Genomic DNA, 25,224 nt, shown 5'->3' on the forward strand with positions numbered 1-25,224 from the left:
GCTTGCAGTGAGCTGAGATCCGGCCACTGCACTCCAGCCTGGGCGGCAGAGCGAGACTCCGTCTCAAAAAAAAAAAAAAAAAAAAGTTGAATTCATAGAAATAGAGAATAGAATGGTGGTTACCAGGGGCTAGGGGAGTGGAGTGAATGGGGAAAGGGGAGATGGTGGTCAAAGGATACAAAATTTCAGTTAGGAGGAATAGGTTCTCATGATCTATTATAGAGTATGGTATCTATAGTTTAATAATAGTATTATATATTTCAAAATAGCTGAAATAATGGGATTTTAAATGTTCTCACCACAAAGAAAAACAATAAACATTTGAGGTAATGGATACATTAATATTAGCACGATTTGATCACTCCACAATGTATATGTGTATCAAAACATCACATTGTGCCCCATATATACAGCTGTTATTTTCAATTAAAAATCAAATAAAACCTAAAGAGTCATCTCCAAATAATATAAGCTTTAGTTCCTCTTCCTTCCAAAAAACTAAATATACCCTTGTTGGTAAAACCTCTCAGTCTGCATAAAATCTATTATACCCTTTGTAATGTAGAAAGACTTCTGTTAGACTGCTTTTTGTTACATCTTTTTCCTCCAAGGGGTCTTGAACACCCATGGAGCTGAATTTTAACACTGACAGTGAAGTTATTCCATTGTTTATACATATCTTCCGTCAATCCTATTGATCAAAACTCTTGGCAGATCACAAAATAACAAACAAGGAGGAGAAGCCCCAGTGGAGCAAACAACACTTATTGAATACACTCCAGCAAAAATCTCATGGAGGAGGGTTTCCTGCTGAGAGCCTTTGGCTACAACAGTGCCCTTAAAGCTTCTTGCCAAGCATGCGCAGTACTGTCTGGCATTTTTGCGGTCGATAGCTGGAGCACACAATAGTATGCACGGCACACACACGCACATCTAAATATGTATTTTAAGAGCTAGTCGTCTCCTAGGAGTCACCATCCCTGTCTTTCTTTAGCAATAAGATCCCAATTCTGGCTGGGAACTTGGTAGGATGCATGGCTTAAGACTTTCCTTTTTACCATCCCTTGCATTAGTTGCGGCCGTGTGACTAAGTTTTCACTTACAGCACGTGAGAGGAAGTGATACGTGTGACTTTTAGATCATGAAATTAAAGTGAGGAGCGATGTTCTCCTTCTACTGCTTCTGATTCCATCTTGCTGCCTGGGATGTGATTGTGGTGATCAGGATCTCAGAGCATGCAAAAGCAATACCGTGGGGATGGTGAGGTAACCAGAGAGATGAGTCTAGAGGTGTAACATGGCAAAGCTGCCATATCAACCCTGGCAGGTATACTTGAGAAGGATATACATTTCTAAATTATTTAAACCACTGTTATTTGGGTTGCATTTAATAGTCTATATATTACGTTTTCCAGAAAAAATATTTCAGAAAAGAATAGTATTATCACAAAATCAGTTCTGCCTAGGGAGGCATTAATAGAGTAGGTACATCCTAAAAATCGAGAGCTTGTATATATTCAGAAGTCAAATTCAGGATTTCTTAGAGTTGGAGTTTGCATGTCCAATAATTATCATGATCTATAAAAAATAACGTTTTAGCAACATAACAAAAGTTAATCATCATCTTAGTGTAAAACTAAGTCCTCAGGTCCCACAGTATCGCCATTAGAACACACGCAGTGATTGGTTCAGTCTGGATAGCCCTAAATTGCTTATTGCACAGATTTCCTTTCTTCTGACCTAGAACAAACACATGGCCTGGACAGAAGTCTTTTTCACTATTTGGAAGAGGCTGTCTCTAGTTAGCATATGTAGCGGTTTGTTCACTGACAGCACAAATTGGTTAGATTCATTTAGTGCTAGCAACATTGTCTTAAATTCTAAAATCATTTTCCATCAAGAGTCGAAAGACTCTGTGGACTAAAGTGTTATGGAAAATATGGAAATCATTTTTTACCAACATTTGCGTACATTAATATAACTAATTCATCTCTTTATGATTTCTTTGACCTGGCATACTCTGAGCTTTCTGAAGGCAGGGATGGGGATTTTTCACCATCTTTGTAAGATCTAGTGTCTTGCATAGCAGATCTTCAGTGAATGTCTACGGAACTGATTTAAAGATCCCCTCTACTTTTTTTAAAAAAGGTCAGTTCTAGGTATCCTTCTCTTGCAATTATTCTATTGCTTTTCTTTTTTAGACAAGCAAACTTCTGAAAGAGTTTATTATACCAACACTTTCTCCATGCTCATCTGCAATTCAGTGCTCGTCATGTACACTGTGATCTATCCTGACTCGAGCGCTGCGCAGACAGCCCTTACTAAGGTCACCACTGACCCTCTTGTTGCTAAGCCCAGTGATCCCATTGTGGTATTTTTGTTCATGTCTTCTCTGAAGCATTCAAAAATTGTTGAATGTATATCCTTTTTTCGAGTTTTCTCTTCCCTTAGATTCTGGGACACAATGTTCTGGTTTTCCTGCTACCTCTTCAATGGCCTCTTTCCAATCTCCTGCTCATTTAATCTGCCCCTTTTCATGTTGCTAATTCTAGGATTCAACTTGACCCTCTTTTATCCTCACTTGATACTGCCTTGTTGAGTGACTCATTCATTCTTGTGACTTTATTACGCACATCCTGAGGGCTCTCAAATACATACTTCAGACCAGCCTGGTCTCCTAATTTATAGTCCAGCTTTTTCTGTTTATTATTTCCTTCTGAATGGACCACAGGTTTGTGAAACTCCTCATGCCCTTCATGTGTTCCTGACAGCTTTCCGCTATTGTTTAGGTTAGGTGTGCTGCCACAGCTCTACAGTCCGTGTAGAGCTTCTGTGTGTTTGAATATTAGCATATTCTGTCTTTTCTGTCTCCTAAAATATGCTGGGGTCTGTCTTGTCTCTCTGTTTGCATGGCTGTCTTGGACTACGACTCAAGCATCTCCTAGTCTGCCTGCCTTCAATCTTGCTTTTTTCCGATCCATCCTCCTCATAGCTGTCAAGGTGCTCTAGAAAACAAAATCTGATCACTTGATTCCACTGTCTAAATGTCATCCGTAGTTCCCAATTGCCCGTAACAGTATTTCCCAAAATACTTATCTGTAAATTGTTATTTCTGTAACATATAGAATTATATTATATGACTTATAAATTAAGTCATCTTTTACAAAAAGAGGTTAGTAACCAACTAAATATGGGAAACATTGGATTAAACAAATCTGAACCATATTCTTTTTACTGCAGGACTTCTCAGGGTCTTCAGTATGTAAATGGACCCTGTGAATGTCCAAGAAGGTATTGTATATAATCCTATTTGTCCACTGGATTCAATTTTATTATACTTACTGTATTTACTTACCTAAGTATTGTATTTATATACTTATTGATAATTCAACTTACAGCGGCCCTGATCAATAGAACTTTCTGAGCTGATGAAAATATTATCTATCTGTGCTGCCCAAAAATGTAACCTCTAGCTTTCAAGCACTTGAAATGTGGCTAGTAAAAACTGAGGAACCAAAGTTAATTTTTTTTTTTTTTTTTGAGACGGAGTCTCGTTATGTCGCCCAGGCTGGAGTGCAGTGGCGCGATCTCGGCTCACTGCAAGCTCCGCCTCCCGGGTTTACGCCATTCTCCTGCCTCAGCCTCCCCCTCGCCCGGCTAGTTTTTTGTATTTTTTAGTAGAGACGGGGTTTCACCGTGTAGACCAGGATGGTCTCGATCTCCTGACCTCGTGATCCGCCCGTCTCGGCCTCCCAAAGTGCTGGGATTACAGGCTTGAGCCACCGTGCCCGGCCTCCCAAAGTTAATTTTATTTAATTTTAATTCACTTAAGTGTAAACTGACCTAGCCATAAGTGGGTTCTGGTTGCTCTACTTGACAGTGCAGGCCTAGAAGATGAATGCCAAGAGGGTCCTTAGCAAGATACAGCAGATCCTTAATGATAATGATCATCCCCAAGCCTCACCAACAGCTGCTTTCCCATGTGTATCATATAATCTAGCCCCACGGACCTAGGGCAACCTCCCCAATATTCTATGTTCTTGTATATTTTATGCTTCTGCACATATTATTTCCTTTGCCTTCTTCTGCATGGTAAAGTCTTCCTCATTCCTCAGGGCTCAATTCAGAAAATACTGTCTTTCCGAAGTTCTCCCTGACCTTCCCAGGCAGAATTAGGCATTCTCTTCTTTGCCTGGGTTCCCTGAGTTTTATTTTAGTATTTATCATCTTGTATTTTAAGTGCTCACATTTTTGCCAGCCCTCAATGGAGTGTGGTGAGCCCCTAGAGGGCAAAGGCTGTATTTAATTCACTTTTGTATCCTCTGTGATTTCTATCTGGGATGTGGCCCATAGAGGGTTTCATGTCAGAATTAATTTCTATTAGAAAGAGTTAAAGCCCTGTTTTTGACGTTCTAGATTTTTTTTTTCTTTTCTTAGCAAAGAGGACAAGAAATCTTTCATGCCTTTCAGTATCCACTGATTGTTAGAAGTTTCCATAAACATCCTACACCATTCAGGCTTGAAAAGAGGTCCTGCTTCCTTCAATTTTATAATGCCTATGATGTATATGATTTAGTGGGAAATCTAAAAACTGCTTAGAAACAGTTTCCCTGTCAAGCTAAATTATGTTGGTAATTAGTAACTTACAGTACTTTCCAACTATTTAGAGGTTTCCAAATTCTTTTTTATTAAAAATTCAGAGAGGGGAGTCTCACTTTGTTGGCCAGGCTGAATTGCAGTGGCTACTCCCAGATGCGATCACAGTTCACTGCGACCTCAACCTCCTGGGCTCAAGTGATCCTCCTGCCTCAGCCTCCCAAGTAGCTGGGACTACACATGTGCACCACCACACCTGGCTGCATTTTGTATTTTTTGGTAGAGATGAAGTTTTGCCGTGTTGCCCAGGCTTGTAATTAAACTTTTTTGTGTGTGTGTGTGGAGATGGAGTCTTATTATATTGCCCACGCTGGTCTCAAACTCCAGGACATGAGCCACTGTGTGTGGCTCCAAATGCTTCCTTTTACAAATGCAAGAATACAACATATAACTGTGTATGGGGAAATGTAGGTTTCCAAGAAAAACTCTTGTAATATATAGCTTGGACTAAAAAAAAAAAGCCAAGAATTAAACAAAAAATGTATCATCATCATCATAATCATCATAATTTTCATCACTACTGTTATAAATGAATGAAAATGTGGCTCTTGAGTACTTTGCTTTTAAAACTGTAAACTTTTCTATACATAGATGGTGCCCCTATTTCCTGGAATTGGTTCTGAGGTGGATGGATTCATCTTCAATTAGATAGGGAGGGAAAGAGAAACTAACATTAGCTGAGGGCTTACTATTAGTTGGAACTTTAATAGGCATTTTTCACATACTATCATTTAATTTTCTCAATAGCCTTGTAGGAGAGTATTATTATCACTACTTTTGGGAATAAAGGATGGCATAGGGAGATTAACTATCCTGCCAAAAATTGTCAACGTTTTTGTTGTGGTAGGAAATCAAATTTAATTCCAATATCTTACTTTAGCTACATAACTTGTTGCTTTAATGAGTAGTTTGCTTATTTGCCTATCTACTCTGTGTTAGGCACTTTATATAATAAAAAAGGAAACATAATTTAAGTAGGAAACATTATTAGATGTTAAAATTTTATATATAAAATGATGGCCTGGGTAAATGGCATTCTTTAATTATATCTATATTATTTTATATTTGTATCAATACATTGACTGCATAAGAGAAATATGCATAACATTTATTATTATAGCGCAGCACTATTCACAATAACAAAGACATTGAAACAACCTAGATGCCCATCAACAGTGGATTGGATAAAGAAAATGTGGTACACATATACCATGGAACACTACGCAGTCATAAAAAAGAACAAAATCATACCCTTTGCAGTAACATGGATGCAGCTGGAGGCCATTATCCTAAGCAAATTAACACAGGAACAGAAAAACAAATATTGCATGTTCTCACTTATAAGTGAGAGCTAAACTCTAGATACATATAAACATAAAGATGAAAAGAATAGACATTGGGGACTCCAAAAAAAGGGAGGGAGGGAAAGGGAGAAGGGCTAAAAATCTCCCTGTTGGGTACTATGTTCACTATCTGGGTGTCATGGGGTCAGAAGAATCCCAAACAGCAGCATCACACAATGCACCCTTGTAATAAACCTGCACAGGTACCCCTTGAATCTAAAATAAAAATAAAAAATTTAAACTTATTATTACAGTATTATATTTTGTTGTGTGCTAATAATTTTCTATGGATGTATGATTGTTTTTTCCTACTACTTTTGTTATTGAGGATGTAGACGTATTTTTATCACTAATATTTGTTTACATTGCAAAATAATTTGATATAAACTTGACTTTAGCATTTTAATCTGAACCAAGATAACATTGTCCTTAGAGAAATGACTATAATTTAATTTATAAATTGATTTATTAATAATTGATTCTTGTCTATCCATATATCTGTTGCAAGGCATTCTCAGAATTGTATAATGTTGCTGTTATGTACAAGCTGTCAAGCTTTTAGAACTAAGAAGAGTTTATGCAGGTTAAAACTAAAAACAATCATAATGTTTAAAATCTTGATCATTTAATAATCATCATTTTATATAATATTTCAAGTTTATCTCATATTACAGTCTAAAATCATAAAGAACATCTTTCTGTATTCATTCTAGGCTTTTTGGATACTTTCACCCAATAGCATGGCTTTTCTAAGCTGTATTCCCTAAATTATATTTTGTGCAACGGGGGTGGTGGGTGGGGCATTCAGGCTGTAGACATTTTCAACAGAAAATCCATCATTTGCAACATCAGCTGTCAGCACAGGTGCCCTGAATTCAGAGGTCCACCCAGTTCTGTGAACGGAAAAGCTGACACAGGACTGTGAAGCAGTTGTCTGATATCATCTGGGCAGGAAATGGAGAAGGCTGAACTCTGAACTAATGCTAATAATTTCCAAATCCTTCTAAAATTAGATGATGGTTTGGGTATATAAAATTGTGATGGAGGTATATTCCCTTATTACTTATGTTTGGTGTATTTTGATAAAAATTTTAACAGAGAGAGAGAGAGAGAGAACACTAATTCTAACACGCAGCACTTTCATCCCCTTTGGCCAAGTGTAGTCATAAAATAACTTTCAATGGTGACTCTACTTTAGGTAAATAGATTTAACTATATACAGCAGTTAAAATATGTTATAGGTTAACAATGCATTTCCAATTCCACCAGAAGGGGAAGGCCAAAGACAGTATTGACAGTAATTCTTTAATTACATCACTGTTACTATGAATATAAAGAAGTTGGTGTCTTATGAATGAGTTAATGAACTAAATTTTGAAGATTACTATTTCAATGTCAAAACTTAAAAAGACTTTGTGGCTCCATCTTTCCTGAGCTTTGTCGTGAGATGTTTACTGATTTTGCCAAAACTCCAACTATATCTGTTTGTTTAGTCATAGAAAATATTACTTCCTCTCCATTTTTTTTTTTTTTTTTTTTTGGTTTCTGGGTTTTGCCACGTTGCCCCAGATGGTCTTGAATCCCTGGGCTCAAGTGCTCCATCTTTCCTGAGCTTTGTCGTGAGATGTTTACTGATTTTGCCAAAACTCCAACTATATCTGTTTGTTTAGTCATAGAAAATATTACTTCCTCTCCATTTTTTTTTTTTTTTTTGCCTAATTTCTCTGAGCAGAATTAATTACCCAGTCCTCTCTGAACTCTTACACTGCTTGGGCAGTATCTTTATTCTGGCCTATGCACTGAGCATAATTACCATTTATATGACTCTCCTTTCTAGTCTGTGACCTCCTTGATTTTATAGACTGTTTCTTATTTCTTACTGGTCCCTGGCATTCAGGTCATTGCTTGACATTAATAAATTCCGTGAAACTCAGTCCAGTTTCACATATAGTAGTGGTTCTCAAAGTGGGTCCTGGTTTCATCTGTATTGGAATCACCTAAGTGTTTCCTAAAAGTAGCTTTCTGTGCTCAATAGCAGATCTATTTAAACGAAATCCCTAGGGTTGGGCACAGGACTAACAAGGACTCTAGGTCATTGTTATGCACAGTGACTTTTTTTGGTAATAGTTTTATTGAGAAATAATTCACATTCTATACAATCCCCCCATTTCATGTGCCATCACAGTTTTTTTCTTTTATTTTCACAGAGCTGTGCAACAATCGCTGTAAATCAATTTTATAACATTCAACTAGCTCCAAAATAAACACAGTTCCTTTAGCAGTCATTCTCCATATCCCCTAATGCTAAGCAACTACTAAGATACTTTCTGTCTGTCTAGATTTGGCTATCTGGACATTTCATATAAATGGACTACAAAATATGACGTCTTTTGTGTCTGGCTTCTTTCACTTAGCATGATGTTTTCAAGGTTCATTCAAGGTTCATCAGTACCTTGTTACCTTTTATTGATTCTATTGTGTGACTATACTACATTTTATCTGTCCATTTCTCAGCTGATGGTTGCCACTCTTTGACTATTAGGAATAATGCTGTTATAAGTGTTTTTGTATCATTTTTGTGTGAACCACACGTTTCATTTCTTTTAGATAATATTCACCTGGAAGTAGGGTGTCCAGGTCATATAGCAACTCAGTTTTATCTTTTAAGGAACTGTCAAACTGTTTTCCTAAGTAGCTGGATTTGTACTTAAAACTATAGTGTTAAGTTTCCAATTCTCTACGTCTTTGCCAGCATTTTTTATTGCCTATTTTTAAAATTATAGCTATCCTCATGGATATAAAGTACTATCTTGCTGTAATTTTGATTTCCCTGATGGCTAGTGATGTTAAATATCTTTTAATATGTTTGTTGGTCATTTGTACATCTTCTAGGGAGAAATATCCATTGAAATCTTTTGTTTATTTTTTGGGTTGTGTTTTTATTACTGAGTTGTAAGATTTGCATATTGTAGATACAGGTCCCTTATTAGATACATGATTTGCAAATATTTATTTTCTTCCACTCTATCAGTTGTCTTTTCACTTCCTTAAAGGTATCCTTTGAAGCACAAAACTTTTTAATATTAATGAAGTTCAATTTTCTTGTTGTTGCTGTTTCGGCTTTTGCTGGCTTATCTAAGAAACCACTGACTAATTGAAGGTCACGAAGATTTACAGCTGTTTTCGTCTATGAGTTTTGTAGTTCTAGCTCCTATATGTAGGTCTCTGGTCCATTTTGAATCAATGTTTGTCTCCAACTTCATTTTTTTGCATGTGGATATCTAGGTGTTTCTGGTCCATTTGTTGAAAAGACTCTCCTTTTCCCATTGAGTTGTTTGACCCTTGACAAAAATCAGGTAGCCATGATGTGTGGCACAACAAAATTTTAGAATATGTGTCTATTGGAATTGTGACCTGGACATTATTATAAGAGTAAAAAAGCAAAATCATTAACTTCAGATAACTTTAATGATTATTAGTCTTGATATGTGTTTGTAATTCCAAATTTGATATGAAGGTGGGTGTTGTAAGAATTGGAAATGTTGAGGTAAGGGTTAATAGGAAGACTTGTCTTGGGCTTTACAATGTAAATTATTATTATTATTTATACTTTAAGTTCTGGGATACATGTGGAGAATGTGCAGGTTTGTTACATAGGTATACATGTACTGTGGTGGTTTGCTTTTGCTGCACCCATCAACCCATATCTACATTAGGTATTTCTCCTAATGCTATCCCTCCCCTTGCCCCACATACAATGCAAATTATAAAATCAAGAAGCTTACTTGGCAAAATGGTCTTATAGCGATTTTTAGTTCCATGACGCGGAATATCAATTTCTTTGGGATCCACAAAATTCATCGGTATTTCCTGCAAAAATAAGTAATATCAAATTAGTGTATCTAATACTGCCACAAAGAAAATCTTCACAGGGGGCCATCTGATCCAGAGTTCTACTGGACTTCAAAGCCACTTAAAAACAACAGACCTATTACCTTTGGTGGACCAACACCCTTCCTTTCCTAAACATATCAGCTGCATCCGGACAAGCTGACTTCTAAGAAACAGCTCTCTGTGTTAGAAAATATTGCTTAGTACGTAGTCAGTAAGGAGACATATAACACTGGTTAGATTTTAAGAATCCTGTTGTGACATAATTGCTAGAATGATTAGACAGATGCTAAAAAGTGAATTTTTTTTTTAAAAAACCATGTATTCAAATATATTCCAGTTTTTATGTAACTTTAGTACCAAAAATTTTACTATAATTTTTGTGTTAAAAAATTATAACACATATGTTATATTTTGTGTTATAATATATATAGTAACACATGTGTTACTATATATATTAGTGTGAAAAGATTATCTTTTCACACTAATAGTGACTCTTTTAGGATTATTAAAACCTCTTTCCCAAAATGGTAAATATAAAGGCTTGTTAATTCAAGTGATGATGACATGACTTTTTTGAATTAAGAAATGGTTGAAGGCCGGGCGCAGTGGCTCAAGCCTGTAATCCCAGCACTTTGGGAGGCCGAGACGGGCGGATCACGAGGTCAGGAGATCGAGACCATCCTGGCTAACACAGTGAAACCCCGTCTCTACTAAAAAATACAAAAAACTAGCCGGGCGAGGTGGCGGGCGCCTGTAGTCCCAGCTACTCGGGAGGCTGAGGCAGGAGAATGGCGTGAACCCGGCAGGCGGAGCTTGCAGTGAGCTGAGATCCGGCCACAGTACTCCGGCCCGGGCGACAGAGCGAGACTCCGCCTCAGAAAAAAAAAAAAGAAAAAGAAATGGTTGATAATTGGATTGTGCCATTTGTAGTTGTAAATGCAATGTTTTTTAGTGAAAGGCATTCAAACACTGTTTCTCCCACTTAACAAGAACATTAATATTCTTATTTTGTCAGAGTATACGTTATGTGCCTCAAGTGATTGGACAGGGAACAACAGAAAAAGAGTGGCTGTATGTAAGCGCATTAAATATAAAAAGGTGTGCATCTGTAGCTAATCAGGACAAATAAAGCAACAAGCCAAAGTTTTCAAAAGGATCCAAACAAACATTTGTTTAAGGATTTGATTATACAAAACAGTATGTTCTCTAACTTTGATAAGATTAATGTGAACAAAATGACTTTTATGTTGTTTAATGACTGATATTAAATCTTTGATCAAGTAAAATAATATTTTTACTGCTTAAACTTTCTCCAGTAGGAAATTTAACTTAGCAGTCTAATATTTGTTGAAATAAAATCATCTTTAAATTCATTCAGATTATCCTAGTTTTTGGTCAATATGAAAATTTCAGAAAAGCTAGACTACATAAATTTGAGACTTGGTCTACAGAGAGAAACAGCTATTTGTTTATTAATTTATTTATTTTTAGAGATGGGGTCTCGCTCTGTCACCTAGCTCAGTGTGCAGTGGCACAATCATAGCTCACTGTAACCTCAAACTCCTGGGTTCAAGTGATCCTCCCATCTCAGCTTCCTGAGTAGCTGGGATTACAAGCGTGAGCCACCACACCTGGCCCCAACTTACTTACTTTTAAAATACTTTTTCCTATACTTGCACAATGCTAGCTATCTATGATATTTATCCCTATTTTCTGCTTCAACTAAATGTTTTAACTTGTTAATTCCAAGTTATAAAAATAAGCAAAATTGTTGAATATTCAATGGAAAACACATGTTCATGTTTGGTAATTTCAAGCATGTCAGTGTCTTTGGGCAAAGCCACAAAGGTAATATCTTTATTCCTCCCCTTCTTCCTTCTCACCTTCTGTTTTCTGACACACACTGACAATCTGTCATCTTCCAGCATTCTCTTTCTCCTGGGTACTCCTTCTTGGCCTTCAATTTCCTTTCAGGGCAGTGGACTATGGTAAGGTCTTATTTCATAAACAAAGAGCTGTCTGCAGTTCTAGAAAAAAAAAGCTCTAGGTGTGCCTTTGGCTAGCTGTGTGACCACTGACTTGTTCTTTCATTCCTACAGGTATCATTTTCTTCACATGTAAAATATGATACACCACAGAGTCTGATGTTCATGTTTGTATTTTACTTTGGACACTTAATAATAGTTGATGGGGCTAATAGTAGATCCAACCCATCGCTGAATCTTCCACCATTAGGGTGGCTGCAAATGCCTGAACTGACCCTAGAATAATCAATTTATTGTACTCAACCAATATGGCTTAAGATGTACAACTGATTTAAAATGCAAGAGGGGATCAATAAAGTCAATATTCCCCTTGGGCAACAATTAGACATAAGAAGATTTAATCCGACTTCATGTTCTCTGAGTTGATATATCTTACCATGCTTTAAACTTTCACCAGCAACACTGGTGTGTCTAAAACTGAAATCATCATTCTCTTTAGCCCACACTTGGCCTTCCTCCTGTGTTCCTTATTTCATTAAAGGGCACCATATGTACCCTGCTGGCCAAGCCAAAAACACGAATATCAACCCGTGACTTTTCCATTACTTTTGGCTGCCTCATTCAATTAATCCCACTTCTTGTAAATTCCTACAGATTCTCTCCATTTTCCCTTCTACTGTATTAGTTTAGGCCACCAACGCAGTCCCACAGGATTAATGCTAGAGCCTCTAAACTGCTCCCTTTTAGTGCCTACTCCACTGCAAATAGAATGATCTATCTAAAACACAAGATACAGTCCAAGCTTCTAAATATATATTAAGGCCTGGGTTTCTTTTAAACTTCTGAGGCTCAACTTTTGCCACTTCCCACCTTGATTTCAATGTTCCAGTTAAACCGAACAGTTTAATTCCCCAGACAGTGACAGCAAGGCTATTCTTTGTCCTGGAATGCCCCTTCTCTGCCCAGCTCCCTATACCACTTATTTGCTTGGTCATTTCCTGTGTATTCTGCCTTAACTTAGCTCTTACATTCCAGTTTTAATACTTATCAATAGTGGATGAGACGAGAGTGAATCTAAAACCATTTCACCTTGCCATTTGTTTATTATAGGCTGCTTAAGTATAGGACAGTATCGTTTCCATATGTCTCTAGTGCCCCATATTTCAAAATACTGACTGAAGAGTGAATAATAAACAGAAGGCTCACCATGAATTCACTTTGGAGTAAATGTGAACTTGCCACGACGTCCCTCAGCTGAGACCTTGTGAGAATTCGGCTGGCTGACTGCAGGTACTCCATTGCTACCTTTTCACGTGGTGTTGGTATAGCCACAAAGGGTTCAATATTCCCCAAGCTACTCATGTCCAGCGTAAGAGATACATTGGACCCTCGTCTACATTGGAGAAGAATATTATGTTTAAACACCACATAATTATTTTGATTGCAAAAGCTTGTCTTTCTGTACATGCACACAACTCAGTGGGAACGTTCACAGAAATTACAACCAACTATATTTTCTCTTTTAGTACCATGGTTGGCCATAGCAACTACCCATAGTTCCTTTACAGAAAAATAACAATTTTGTTGTTGGAAAGAACTCTAAATTGAGAAAATATGCTATCATTTATGAATGCATATACTTATTATAGAAATCATAGGTTGGCTAATAATATTAAGTGAAAACTTAAGGAAAAGTAAAAAAAGTTAGGAAAAGCTATATATCTATAGATATAAAGATATAGATATATCTTCTGAGTGAATCCCTAAAAAATGACTTCTGGGGCCAGGTGAGGTAGTTCATGACGGCAATTCCAGCCCTTTGGGAGGCTGAGGTGGGTGGATTGTCTGAGCTCAGGAGTTCAAGACCAGCCTGGGCAACATGGCAAAACCCTGTCTCTACAAAACATACAAAAAGTAGCTGGATGTGGTGACCCACACCTGTAGTCTCAGCTACTAGGGAGGCTGAGGTGAGAGAATGTTTGAACCCTGGAGGTTGAGGCTGCAGTGAGCTGTGATGATTCCACTGCACGCTAGCCTGGGCAGCAGACAGAGACCTTGGCTCTAAAATAAATAAATAAAACAATAGATAAAAATTTAAAAAGATGGCTTCTGTATCCTCTGTTTATGTGTATATGTATGCGTGCATATGTGAATTAACATATGAATTCATTTAATTTTGTGGTAAACTTAAAAGGAGCCATAGAAATCACAGACCCTTAAAATGAGTTACAATTTATCTTCCTCTCATAATTCCCATTCTCCTGTTGGGGGGCAAGGTGATGCTCTTACAATTAATACAGACCTGAGTCCTGAGTAGAAAGTAAGGATGCCTTTTACAAGTCATACCAGCTGTGTGGACCAAGGGGTAACTATAAAACAGCATGTGAGAGACTGAGAATCGAAGTCAGAGATGGTGTTTACAAGAACTGTTCCATTTAAAGGGGCCGTAGGTGTGTGTCAGATCAAATATGGTGCCAAGTAGTTGGCGTCTCCAGGAAGTAGAGAACAGGGAACAACAGGCCAAAATATATGAGAATAAAGATAGCAAGAGTAGATGCTAGTCCCAGCAAATTATTCCCTCTGGTATTTTAATACTTACTCCAGAATGTGACTTTAAGAAATATTACAGTGACTTGAGCTTAATTTCAAGCAGTGGAAAACTATTGGAATATACAAAAACAGCAACAAAATCCATTAACGAAAATCTATCAGTTTTCTTCTCTAATGAATCTGCCTCTGGTTGCATTTTTGCTGCCATTCTATAATTTGATATGTAATGTCATTTTTGTTAATTTCTAAATGGTTTGTAATTGAGATTTTCATTTCCACTTTAATTTTACGGATATCTGTATGTTTAGACATTTATTTTCCTTTTAATTTCCAGTTATAGTTCATGGAAATTAGAGAATGGCTGGCCTTTTAATGGTTGAAACTTCTTGATTTTTTTTGAGATAAACACCATAACATTTTCTAAATATTTCACAGATGTTTTGCTGGCAACTAGTTTGATTATGTGTATATGTTTGTAAGTATCTGCACATATATATATATGAATCACCTTATATATTATACTGTTATTTTATTGAAGATATTACTGTATTCCAACCTATTCTTTCCTTCCTTTTTTTCTACTGGATTTGTCAAAGCCTGAGATATGTATGTGAGTCCTCCACAATAATTGTGCTTGTTATTTTTCCTTCTAACAGTTTTTACCTTGTACATTGCAGCCATTGTGTTATTTGAAGGGATTCATAGTCATATCTTCACTGCAAATTTTATCAATATTACTTTCTTTCCTGTTAATTTTATATTTACCCTCACAACTGACTTTAAAAAATGAATATTGATATGCCTATATATTTTGGGGGACATGTTTCTGGAAACTTTTTCTCATCCTATTATTATTTTTAACTCTTTTGGATCACTGTGTTAGGGCTTAGGGAATAGCATTTATTATAGATGCTCATAAAATACTGCCTACCTAATAGAGGGATCATTTTCCCACTCAACTTTTTCTTTTCTGGCTTTTGGTGGTGGTTGATATGGTTCCTGTGCTTCTGAGTAGGAGGCAAATAGTTGAAGAGCAAAGAATGGTTCTACTCATGGACCAAGAATTTCAATCTATGTTTAGTGGGAAAGTAGTTTTTAAAGTTTTTCAATTCAGTTCTGGACTTCAAATTGACAGAAAATCCTTACTGATTCTACTAATAGTTTACCAATTGGTCTTAATATTTAGGGCATTTGTGAGACTTCAGCTTTGGTAGGCTTTATAGATATTTTAGTATGAAGTTGAGAGAGGCTGCTTAAGGGATTGCTACTCATATGCCATTTAAAATCACCATGCCATTCAAATTTTCAGCCTCAAGAGACAAAAGTGCCTGCCCTCTGTCAATGGAGTGATGCTCATGCTATAGATGGTGAGGTCTCTCCCATCTAGAGTGGTCAGAGCAGATTCATGAGGTAGAAGTCATTTAAGTTGGGCTTTGAAAGCAAATGTTTAATAGGTGAGTTTTTGGTAGAGAGTTAAAGAAACTGGTAGGAAAAAAAGTGTAGGAGAATAAATTAATACAACTTTGAAGAACAACATAGAAGTAGTTTGAGCTGGAGTTCTCTTGTATAAAAATATATTTTGAAATTGGGGGGCAGGCCTATGTAAGAGAGATGTGAGACAGAAGCAACAGTCATAGATACCGTAAGACTATAAAAAGCCCCACAAGAGTCCAGGGATGTTGGCTAACACCTGCAATCCCAGCACTTTGGGAGAATGAGGCAGGAGGATCACTTGAGGCCAGGAGTTTGAGACTGGCCAGGGCAACATAGCAAGACCCTGTCTCTCCAAAAAAATAAAATAGCTAGATGTTGTAGTGCTTGCCTGTAGTCTCAGCTATTCAGGAGGATGAGGCTGGAAGACTGAGCCCGGGAGTTCGAGGCTGCGGTGAGGTAAGATTGCACCACAGTCATACTCCAGGCTGGGTGACAGAGTGAGACCCCATGTCAGAAACAAAAAAATAATAAAAGCCAGATAAAAGAGGATCCAGAACATCATAGGGTGTATCGACTTCTGTTTTGATTTCCCATAGCATACACTGCCTAAACCTGGGAGATTAGAAGCTTTCAAGATCCCGTGTCTAGGGTCTATTCGATTTAAGGAGTTAATTTTCTAAGGATTCTGTGGTAAGCAGAGAGTCGTGGAAACATTTTCATGCTAACTGACTTAAATAATAACCATTTATATATTACAGTCAAAAGACATTTCAAAAACAAGATAAATATATAAACTTATGGGAAAATCCCAATTAAGACATATGAAAGAAATCTACAGAATTTAGAAAAAAATCAACATAAATAATAGGAGAACTATACCTTTAATAAAAAAGGAATGTGAAAAGTAAGAACAAATTCCACTGAAAGCTTTACTTTTATTTTGTCTTGGAACTGTGGGCAAACTGTTTAGCCTTTTTAATGCCTCATGACTGCTGTTGGACAAAAGGGAACATAATAAAAAGCTTTATCAAGCTCCTGCTGCAGCACCAATTATTATTTATGCCAAAAAATAAATAAGAGGGAGGAAATTCAAAAGATACCAATGCAAACAATTGAAGGAAAAAGCAAATTCTTAGGGAAAGGTAAAAGGAATGCAATAAACAGCATGCTAATTATAATTAACTAAAAAGGAAAATATGTACAAATATTATGGGCCGGGGCGACACATTCATTTCAGCAAGAGAATATAAACAACTTTGGGTCAAAATTGTTTAATTCTAATGACATCAGTTTCTGATAACTGACAGGTGGGAAGAAAACATAGTTAAAATTATAGTAACATTACAATTGAGTGTTGGAATAACTCAGAAATCAGGCATTTATTTTCCTGGTAGTTGAGGACCATAATGCTAGATTTTAGAAGCGGAATTTAGGCAGAAAGGGCTAAAATTTCTAGTATCATGTCTATGGGCTCATTCTCAGACGTGCTACTGTTTTTGCAGTACTTTGGTCACTGAGAACAGTGAAACTTCAAGCAGTATATACCTCATTTAGCACCCAATAAAGAATGGAAATGGAAGTAAGAGAACAAAATGAAACAAATGATCATTTTTTCTTGTATTCCTGGAAGATGTACTTCTGAAATTATTGGATTATTAAATTAAGTTTCAGTGGAAAACGGTGGCAGCTGCTTATCTTGAAATACTTGAGAACGGAAAAATATGGATTTTAAAGATTATAAGAAGAATTTAGTACAGAATGAAAGCAAACAGATTTGACCTCCGAGATCTTTTTTTTTGATTCTGTAAAAAGTATACATAATTTGTCTAGAGCTGTCTTCATTAGTGTACACGTCAAATCTTATGTGGTAAGAAGCAAGAACTTTAATGTTGATGTTCTCTTCAGAACTGAAAATGTGATCTTGAATCCTTTAGTCCAACTATTCATCCTTGTGTGTTATAGTGGCCATGAATCTGACAGTCTTGGCTTGATCATAAAAGGTGGCCTTAAACCCTCTCACCCACAACTTAATTTTTCTTATTTAATTTTGCATATTCAACTTTTCCACATATTTAGTTTTCTAGAATAACTCTACTTAAACAGAATGAAAAAGAAAAAAACACAAGTTTTTGCTCATTTGAATAATGAAGGAGACAAAAGTGGAGAAATGGAGAGATGGAATTCCTTTACTTTGTGTGGACTGAGTGGCATCGGCAGTTCTTTGCAACTCCCAATTCTATGATTTTTAGTTCCAAGGTTAATAGCATTTAATAATAGTATGCTGTTTTCATCTCTTTATCTTCCAATAAATCATATATAGTACCAACCCTCTTTCTGGATCACTTGAAAGGTGATAGTATAAAACAGAAATAAACACGGAACACTAAGAAAGTTAAATTGTGACATAAATGGAGTGTTACCAATTTCAAGAAGCTGAAATAAATGAGTAGGTATTGTGACCATCCATAATAAAATTTCCCAAGGGAAATCCTGAAGGGAAGAAATAATAATAAATATAGAACATGCCAGGCATGAACCCAGGAAGATGATAAATGATAAAAAAAAGTTAAAAGAAAATCTTTTAACATAGAGAACATTTTTAGTGTAGGGAGTGATTCATTTTCCTACCTGAAAAGACCTACCTCACTAGATAGAATGTTGCTATGCCTTTTGATTGAATCTATAAAAGTTTTGAATTCATAAAATGTCTGACCTTTTATATGTGTATAGGACAAGGCAAAATTTACTACACTCTTATTTTACAATAAAAAAAATCAAAACAATCATTTAAAAGAACCAGATACATTGAACTTGTCACATCACTCTTGAAATATTGACCTTGGCAAATGAGTTTAATCATTGTTCTGTATTTCGCTTAAGCAACTTGGATCTTAGACTAGATAATAGGCAAATGGGAATAATAATAAAACTCACAAAGGTGACTCACACCATAAAAGATAAATAAGCAAGAATATGTGAAAATTTCCAGCCTAATGTCTGGGATATAATAACATATATGAATTATTATCATAATTAACATGATGATTTTTACTTCACTCTCTACACAGCTATGTGGGAGCTACATGAGTATACACTGATGAACATTTGAAGGAGGTAAAGTTGAGAAAATTGGTCAGTGATTAAGAGTTAGCAGCAGTATTACACACGCAAAATCAATGGTCGTCTAAGTTGGGACTGTTTTTTATACTTCAAGTCCTTAACACTTATACCTAATGTCTTTAAAATTAACAATGTTTTTCTGATTCAAAAATAATGCATGTTAACTAGACAAAAACTAAAAATAGAGATTTTACAAATTTCATGATACCAATATTTAGAGTAACTGCTAAGAACATTTTTTGTATATGTCCTTCAAGTCCTTACATATATGACAAAAATCTAGATTTTTATTCAATATATTCTTTTATGATTTACTTTTTAAAAAAGGAAATAGGCACAGAACCATTGCATATTATTTACTTTTTAAAAAAACTATATCATGAATGTCTTTTCATGTTCTCATGAAAACTCTTTTTTCAAAGAGTTTTTTTTTAAACACTCTTTTCAAACAATTGATAGTATTCCATTATTGAGATTGTTAAAGTTAGTTAACCAATACCTTATTTTTGGACACTAAGTCATTTTCAATTTTTTCACCATTATAAACAAAACTGTAATGAACATCCTTGTACTTCAATGTTTGTGCATTTCCCTAATTACTTTTCAGTCAAGAAGTCTTAAAAACTAACTCAAAATCTCTTGAGTTTGGAGAAGTCAGTGGACACTCGCAGTGTGGAAGAGGCATGAAGACAGATTCTTGGAGGTTGCTGATATTGATGTAGCTCAAACTCTCTTCATCTTTGGTTCAGACCTTTGCAGTTGTTCCTTAGCAAGCTTTCCTAACTCTAAAATCTCCTAGTTCGATGTATTTTTTCCAGATTTCACTGGAATGATGTCTGAGCACTGAAAATATGACAAAACCCACAAGTAGCTACCCTTTAGACATAAGATGCTTCCTAATCCATCTACTGTGTATTTCTCCAGCCTTATCTCCTGCCACATTCTTATCCAGACCTGTGTCCCAGGCAGACAATCTACCTGCAGCTCTGTTTTCTATGCCTCAAATGAGCTTGCCCCAACACTTTTAGGTTCAATCCTCCAAATGCTGGGGGCTCTATCCTCTGAGACTTTTTAGCAATTTTCCCAATATGTATCCAATATATATCATATTCACTAGAAATGATTTGCAGTAAAGTGTGAACACATTGAGGTCAAAGACTTTGACTTGAGTTTGCCTGTTGTACCCAGCCATGAACACATGGAGAGCAACACTTTTGATGTCTGTGTGGATGAACAGTTGCAAATGAATTGGTTAGAGGGATGCTATATGTAATTACTGTGCTTTGACGGTTTTTTCAATCCTCCTGAAAATACAGGAATTGGGGGAACCATGTTAAACAGGGGTCTGAAAATTTTGAGTGGAGAAGCCAAGCTTCTGTAGGTAAATGTTACAGTTGTGATTCAGTTTGAATCTTGTTTAAGCATCAATAAAGTCTGAGCATTAACATCCTAAAGATCTATGTTAATTTTGTTCAGAAAAAGGAAGAAAATCTACTGCTTTGTTTTGTAACCAAGGATGATTAATTTTTACTCTTTTTTTTTTGGCATTTGGTATTGTTTTGACTGTCACTCATGGTGAGGAGGCTGTTTCCCTTTCAACAAAATAACAAAATGATGATAGTTCTATTTTTAGTTCCTAATTTTTCTAGTTCATATAATTAGTTAAGAAAAAGATAATGCTAAAAAATTAATAAGTCTCAATGACTAAGCCATTCCTTGTGAAATGAGAAGTCTTCTCTGAATTTCAGCTGATTTAAATACAAATACAAATACACACACACACACACACACACACACACACACACACACGGCATTTTCTAGGTAGCACAATACAATGAATAATCCCCGTCTCTTTATGCAATCAACTACCAAAGAACCCTTTTAATCCTGACCATTACATATAAATTGAATATATTCATTTATTTGTAAGACCAGAAATGACACCTATTGTCCTGATACCAAAACCTGGCAAAGATACAATAAAAAAAAAAACTTCTGGCCAGTATCCTTGATGACCATTGATGCATTAATCCTCAATAAAATACTGGCAAACAAAATCCAGCAGTACATCAAAAAGCTTACCCACCAAGATCAAGTAGGCTTTATCCTGGGATGCAAGGTTGGTTCAACATATACAAATCAATAAATGTAATTCATCACATAAACAGAACTAAAGACAAAACCACATAGCTATCTCAATAGATACGGAAAAGGATAAAATTCGACATCCATTCGTGTTAAAAACTCTTTTTTTTTTTTTTTTTTTGAGGCGGAGTCTCGCTCTGTTGCCCGGACTGGAGTGCAGTGGCCGGATCTCAGCTCACCGCAAGCTCCGCCTCCTGGGTTTACGCCATTCTCCTGCCTCAGCCTCCCAAGTAGCTGGGACTACAGGCGCCCACCACCTCGCCCGGCTAGTTTTTTTGTATTTTTAGTAGAGACGGGGTTTCACCGTGATAGCCAGGATGGTCTCGATCTCCTGACCTCATGATCCGCCCGTCTCGGCCTCCCAAAGTGCTGGGATTACAGGCTTGAGCCACCGCGCCCGGCTCGTGTTAAAAACTCTTAATAAACTAGGTACTAAAGGAGCATACCTCAAAATACTAAGAGTCATATATGACAAACCCACAGCCAACATCATACTTGAATGGGCAAAACCTGGAAGCATTCCCCTTGAAAACCAGCACAAGACAAGAATGCCCTCTTTCACCACTTGTACTCAACATAGTATTGGATGTCCTGGCCAGAGAAATCAGGCAAGAGGAAGAAATAAAGAGCATTCAAATAGGAAAAGAGGAAGTAAACTATCCCTGTTTGCAGATGACATGATCCTATATCTAGAAAACCCAGTTTCAGCCCAGAAGCTTCTGAAGCTAATAAACAATTTCAGCAGTCTCAGGATACAAAATCAATGTACAATGTGCAAAAATCGCTAGCATTCCTGTACACCAACAACAGTCAAGCCAATAGGCAAATCAGGAACGAACTCCCATTCACAACTGCCGCAAAAAAAAAAAATAAAATACCTAGGAATACAGCTAACTAGGGAGATGAAAGACTTCTACAAGGAGAACTGCAAAACACTGCTCAAATAAATCAGAGATGATACAAACAAATGGAAAAACATTCCATGTTCATGTATAGGAAGAATTAATATTATTAAAATGGCCATACTATCCAAAACAATTTATAGAGTCAATGATAGCACTTAACATTAATTAAGCCAAGTTTGTAAGAAATGGCTTACCTGAATTATCTCACTTAATTGTTACAACAATTTTTGAGAAAGATTATTCACAGAACTAGAAAAGTCATTTTAAAATTCATATGGAACCAAAAAGGAGCCCGAATAGCCAACACAATCCTAAGCAAAAAGAACAAATCTGGAGGCATGATGCTACCTGACTTCAAACTATACTACAGGGCTACAGTAACCAAAACAACATGGTATTGGGACAAAAACAGACACAGAGACCAATGGAACAGAATAGAGATGCCAGAAATAAGGTTGCATGCCTACAACTATTTGATCTTCAACAAACCTGACAAAAACAAGCAATGGGAAAGTATTCCCTATTCAATAAATGGTGCTGGGAGAACTGGATAGCCATATGCAGAAAATTAAAACTGGATCCCTTCCTTATATCATATACAAAAATTAACTCAAGATGCTTCAAAGGCTTAAATGTAAAAACCCAAACTATAAAAATCCTGTAAGAAAATCTAGGCAATACCATTCAAGCCATAAGCAAGGACATAGGCATTTCATGATGAAGATGTCAAAAATGATTTCAACAAAAGGAAAAATTGACAAATGGGATTTAATTAAACTAAAGAGCTTCTGCACAGCAAAAGAAACTATCAACAGAGTATAACAGACAACCTACAGAATGGGGGAAAATTTTTGCCAACTTTGCATCAGACAAAGGTTTAATATCCAGCATCTATAAGGAACTTAAATTTGCAAGAAAAAAATATTAAACGGTGAGCAAAGGACATGAACAGACACCTCCCAAAAGAAGATATAGATGCAGTCAACAACCATATGAAAAAAAATCTCAACATCACTGATAATTAGAGAAATGCAAATCAAAACCACAATGAGATACCCTCTCACACCAGTTAGAATGGCTACTATTAAAAAGTCAAAAAATGACATATACTGGTGAGGTTGTGGAGAAAAAGGAATGCTTATACACTGTTAGTGGGAGTGTAAATTAATTCAACCATTGTGAAAGACAGAATGGCAATTCCTCAAAGACCTAAAGACAAAAATATCATTTGACCCAGCAATCCCATATACCCAAAGGTATATAAATTGCTCTATTATAAAGACATATTCACACGTATGTTCATTGCAGCACTATTCACAATAGCAAAGACATGGAATCAACCTAAATGCCCAGTAATGATGGATGGATAAAGAAAATGAGCTACATATACACCGCGGAATACTATGCAGTCATAAAAAAGAATGAGATTATGTCCTTTGCAGGGACATGGATGGGGCTGGAGGCCATTAGCCTTAGCAAACTAACACAGGAACAGAAAACCAAATACTACATATTCTCCCTTATAAATGGGTACTAAATGATGAGAACACATGGATACCCAGAGGGGAAAAACACACACTGGTGGGGCCTATCGGAAGGTGGAGAGTGGGAGGAGGAAGAGGATCAGAAAAAATAATTAAGGGGTAATAGGATTATTAAGTATAATTATATTTAGTATATTTATTTATATTTAGGGGTAGTAGGATAACTAAGGGGTAGTAGGTGTTAACCTGGGTGATGAAATAATGTGTACAACAAACCCCCATGACACAAGTTTACCTATGTAATGAACCTGCACATACATGTACCCCTGAACTTAACATAGAAGTTAAAAAAGAGCCCTTTATTTTAATTCCAAATCCTTAAATCTGTTTTTAGTCATTGGAAAGAAACATTTATAAAGTTAAATATTCACAAAGAAAAGTTTTACATTTATGCCAAGGATTATATAATTTTCAAAGTACCCTTTAATATCTATCTGAAAGATTCTAGATTCCATCTCAGTCATTTGATATAAAAAGCAGATATCTTAAGTCATTAACCAGGGCACATCAAGGTCTGCCTTTACCTAAAATGAACTCTCAATCAAAATTATGAAAATCTACTCTCTCCAGTGTTTCTCCAAATGTTTACCCAAGAACAGTAAGTTATTTAAATATACATCCCTGTGTTTGTTCAGTGTTCATTTAGAAGTGTACCACCCATCATGTAATCGTGGGCTTTGGTCAGTTAGGTGCTTTACAAATAAACCAGGATGACCTTTGCTCCCTACAAGTCACTGGCCTTTCACCTTGGAATTTCAGAGTAGGGAGTTGCTTCCTTTTGGTCAGTGGAGAGTCAGTGACTTTGCTGGGTTATTCTGTGGCCACAGATCATATTTAAAGTATCATCAGTCTTCAGGTGGAAGGAAGGAAGGCGTCAATTACCTGGAAAGGCTGTATTAGCATTAAATGAAGAGAATGCACTTGATTTGATCACTGTGATCAGATTCTTGCCAGCATAAATACACAATCATGTTATCAGTGATGCCTAGTACATGGATGAATGCCTAAATATAAATTATTGAACACAGTTGCCAATAGTTAAAATAAACCTCTCCCCGTAAGCAACTGGGATTTGTTGATTTGATGCCATTCATAATAATTCATTTTTTTTTCTGGGTCCTTTCTCATCTAGTGTCAGATAAAATAATTGCAAGATAACCCTGAAAATCAAATAGCCATTCACCCAAGTGCAGATATTAGTCATAACCGACAAAGTAAGGAGTTTTTATTTTTGATACTGTGTTTTATTATCTATATTATGTCCAAGGAGCAGATGGACTGGTAAAAAATAAGTATTTCTGGAATGCAAAATATACACATTTTAAAGAGTGAACTGAAATTTGTCATGTAAAGGACGCTTTTATGCTTGCTATAAGAAATATATCCCTTTGCTTTTCCAGAAATAAAAATGTTCTAGGCCGGGCACGGTGGCTCAAGCCTGTAATCCCAGCACTTTGGGAGGCCGAGACGGGTGGATCACGAGACCAGGAGATCGAGACTATCCTGGCTAAGGCGGTGAAACCCTGTCTCTACTAAAAAATACAAAGATAAAAAAACAAAACTAGCTGGGCGAGGTGGCCGGCGCCTGTAGTCCCAGCTACTCGGGAGGCTGAGGCAGGAGAATGGCTTAAACCCGGGAGGCGGAGCTT

General features: G+C 36.4%; 1 protein-coding gene across 4 annotated transcripts in view; it reads right to left on the bottom strand.

Annotated features, from left to right (window-relative positions):
- The window catches only part of PTPRR (protein tyrosine phosphatase, receptor type, R), a 294,565-nt gene that overhangs the window by 64,806 nt on the left and 204,535 nt on the right, over nucleotides 1-25,224 (bottom strand). For all 4 annotated transcript variants that reach the window (XM_011929328.1, XM_011929329.1, XM_011929330.1 and 1 more), the window contains 2 exons: nucleotides 13,084-13,270; nucleotides 9,784-9,868 (listed from right to left, as the gene is read on the bottom strand). In XM_011929328.1, the coding sequence (XP_011784718.1) occupies nucleotides 9,784-9,868; nucleotides 13,084-13,270 (272 nt within the window). The remainder of the gene's footprint in view (nucleotides 1-9,783; nucleotides 9,869-13,083; nucleotides 13,271-25,224) is intronic.

The sequence above is a fragment of the Colobus angolensis genome, unplaced genomic scaffold, assembly GCF_000951035.1.
Source record: "Colobus angolensis palliatus isolate OR3802 unplaced genomic scaffold, Cang.pa_1.0 Scaffold80, whole genome shotgun sequence".
NCBI lineage: Eukaryota > Metazoa > Chordata > Mammalia > Primates > Cercopithecidae > Colobus > Colobus angolensis.